The sequence below is a fragment of the Nansenia antarctica genome (genome assembly GCF_963989245.1).
Source record: "Nansenia antarctica genome assembly, chromosome: 1".
NCBI classification, from domain to species: Eukaryota; Metazoa; Chordata; class Actinopteri; order Argentiniformes; family Microstomatidae; genus Nansenia; species Nansenia antarctica.
The window spans coordinates 20,595,063-20,597,562 of NC_137674.1; the positions used below are offsets into that span (position 1 = coordinate 20,595,063).

A 2,500-nucleotide genomic window follows, 5' to 3' on the forward strand; every position below is an offset into this window, starting at 1 on the left:
TTGTTATTACATGTTTGGACTATTGTAACAGTCTCCTTTCTGGTCTTCCGAAGAAAGCTATTGGCCAGCTGCAATTAGTCCAAAATGCAGCAGCGAGAGTTTTAACCAAAACAAGCAGACGAGCTCAACTCCTATTTTAGAAACTCTACACTGGCTTCCTGTTAAGTTCAGAATAGATTTCAAGATCCTTCTGCTTGTTTATAAAGCTCTCACTGGCACAGCACCAGAATATCTGAAAGACCTTTTGCTAGCTTATCAGCCCAATAGAGCTCTCAGGTCTTCTGATGCTGGCTTTCTCTGTGTACCACATGTACAAAAGAAGAGATTTGGTGAGGCTGCATTCTCATTTTATGCACCCAGATTGTGGAATGCACTGCCAGTTTACATTAGGGATGCAACCTCAGCAAATATGTTCAAGTCAAGACTAAAACCCCATCTTTTTAATATTGCCTTTAAATGACTAAATAATTTAATTATGATTATATAATGATTGGAGCACTTTGAGCTGCAACGTTTACAGGAAAGGTGGTATACAAATACAAGTTATTATTATTATTATTATTATTAAACTTGAACAATTAATATATTGTTGAATACCAAGCAATTGATAGCTGAAGCAAAATATATCCTTAACCCCATGCATTAGGGGTGAATAAGATAAGAGAAGTATTTTGTGATTCTAGGTTAATTTGTGCATTATTTTATTAATATATCAATCAATCCACCCTTTGGAAGAAAGGTCATTCTAATTGGTGATAGAATAATAACGGCCCTTCTATGTACATCATGTATGCTTTCATGGTAATGTCCTAGGTTTTAATGTGCTCCTTCAGTCCCACAACTGTCTGTTTTAGATGTCGCCCTCCTATCACCTCAAAAGCCTAGTGATTTCTGTTCCCACAGTGAGGGATGCAAAAGGAGAGCCACGTATACTGTTCATTGGAACCACTTTGTGTAAACTAGGCTTGCAGTTTCTTGCTTATTTTCATTTGCGCTTAACTAGGGGGTTGGTTCTGGTAACCGTTTCTCCGTGATTCAGTCTATAAGTTAATATGTTATTCATTGAACTATTGCAACATTATGCCTAGAGGCAAACACTATTACAATACTAAAACATATGTTTACAATAAACTGTTAGCCTATGTTACATAAAACCTATACTTTTGTGTATACTATCATTTCTTATGGTATGGGATTGGTTCTTTGGGAATCTGTCTGGTTTTGTGTCTAGCTATGATGTTTAGCATATGATTTCCGTCTCCTTATGCTTTAGGAACTTCAACAACAGCTGACGATAGAGACTAGGAATCTGAAAAAGACTCGGAACTTCTACCAAAAGCTGCTCCATCAAGAGAGAAAATGCAAAGGTTTCAATCCCATATCACTTTCACAATGAAGTAGGTAAATGCAATAAAAGGTCTGTAACTCTATGTAACTCTAACTCTAACTTCCTGAAGCTTCCGAGGCCAAATTGATGCTCTCCAAACTGAAGGTCCAGCTTGACGAGTTGAAGTCTAAAGTGGAGTTTCTAGTCTCTGTCAAGAAATATCTAGAGGTAATAAAACAAATTCTATCAAACTAAAAGATTTCAAAGCAATTCCTTCAATGTATATACAGTAAACAGGGTTCCCACGGGTCCTTGAAATCCTTGAAAGTTTGTGAATTTGAGGGGAAAAAATCAAGGTCTCAAAAGTTTTTGAAAATAGACATGGGTCATTGAAAGTGCTTGAATTCCCCTCTCTCTCTCTCTCTCTCTCTCTCTCTCTCTCTCTCTCTCTCTCTCTCTCTCTCTCAAAAAAAATATATGTATTCAAAATAAATGTATTTGTCTCATCAACTAGTAAATAAGTCTCTGTATTGCTTAACTTTACACATATTTCACAATATATTGTTTTGCTCTGCTGTGGTAGAGAAGGCAAGAAACCATCTAGTGTTCACACATTCAAGCCTCTCTTTTTAATTGTTCAGAAGGTGGGAACCCTGAGTAAATGTGTTGACCAACAATGTGACATATGCCTGACAGTCTGTTTCGTCCAGGTGTTGAGAATGGACCAGTGGGGCATGGATGTGGCCCTCCTTCAGGCCCTGGCTGCCTCTGGTCAGGCCTCCCTGGACCTGCTCCTAGAGGACCCGGCTGTCCTCAGCTTTGGGACCGTGAGAGGCAAGAGCTGCCTGCAGGCTGGCTCACCTCTGGGACTCATGTCCTATCTGTACGCCAGGTAACACTTCATCAATACATGTCAGGGGTGCAAACTTAGCCTTACGGCAAAATTAGCCATTTTTACCTCAAAATAGGAAATTGAACAAATTAATTGTGTAGATCTGGAGAAAAAAAAAGTGTCACCCAAGTCACATGATGCGCGAGCGAACTAATCTTCCTGTCTGCTAAACTCCGCTGGTGTTGAAATAACGTTTACCTTCAGGCAGCTAGGTACAGTTCCAGACAGCGTGGAGAACACAGTCACGGTAAACTGTTTTTCGAAGTAATTCTGCAGGTGTT

At 39.2% G+C, this 2,500-nt stretch overlaps 1 protein-coding gene across 1 annotated transcript in view; it reads left to right on the forward strand.

Moving 5' to 3' along the window:
• The window catches only part of kndc1 (kinase non-catalytic C-lobe domain containing 1), a gene marked incomplete at both ends in the record, with an annotated part of 45,440 nt that overhangs the window by 34,721 nt on the left and 8,219 nt on the right, over nt 1–2,500 (forward strand). Inside the window, 3 exons of the mRNA XM_080537807.1 lie at nt 1,274–1,367; nt 1,458–1,555; nt 2,038–2,219. Of these exons, the coding sequence (XP_080393933.1) occupies nt 1,274–1,367; nt 1,458–1,555; nt 2,038–2,219 (374 nt within the window). The remainder of the gene's footprint in view (nt 1–1,273; nt 1,368–1,457; nt 1,556–2,037; nt 2,220–2,500) is intronic.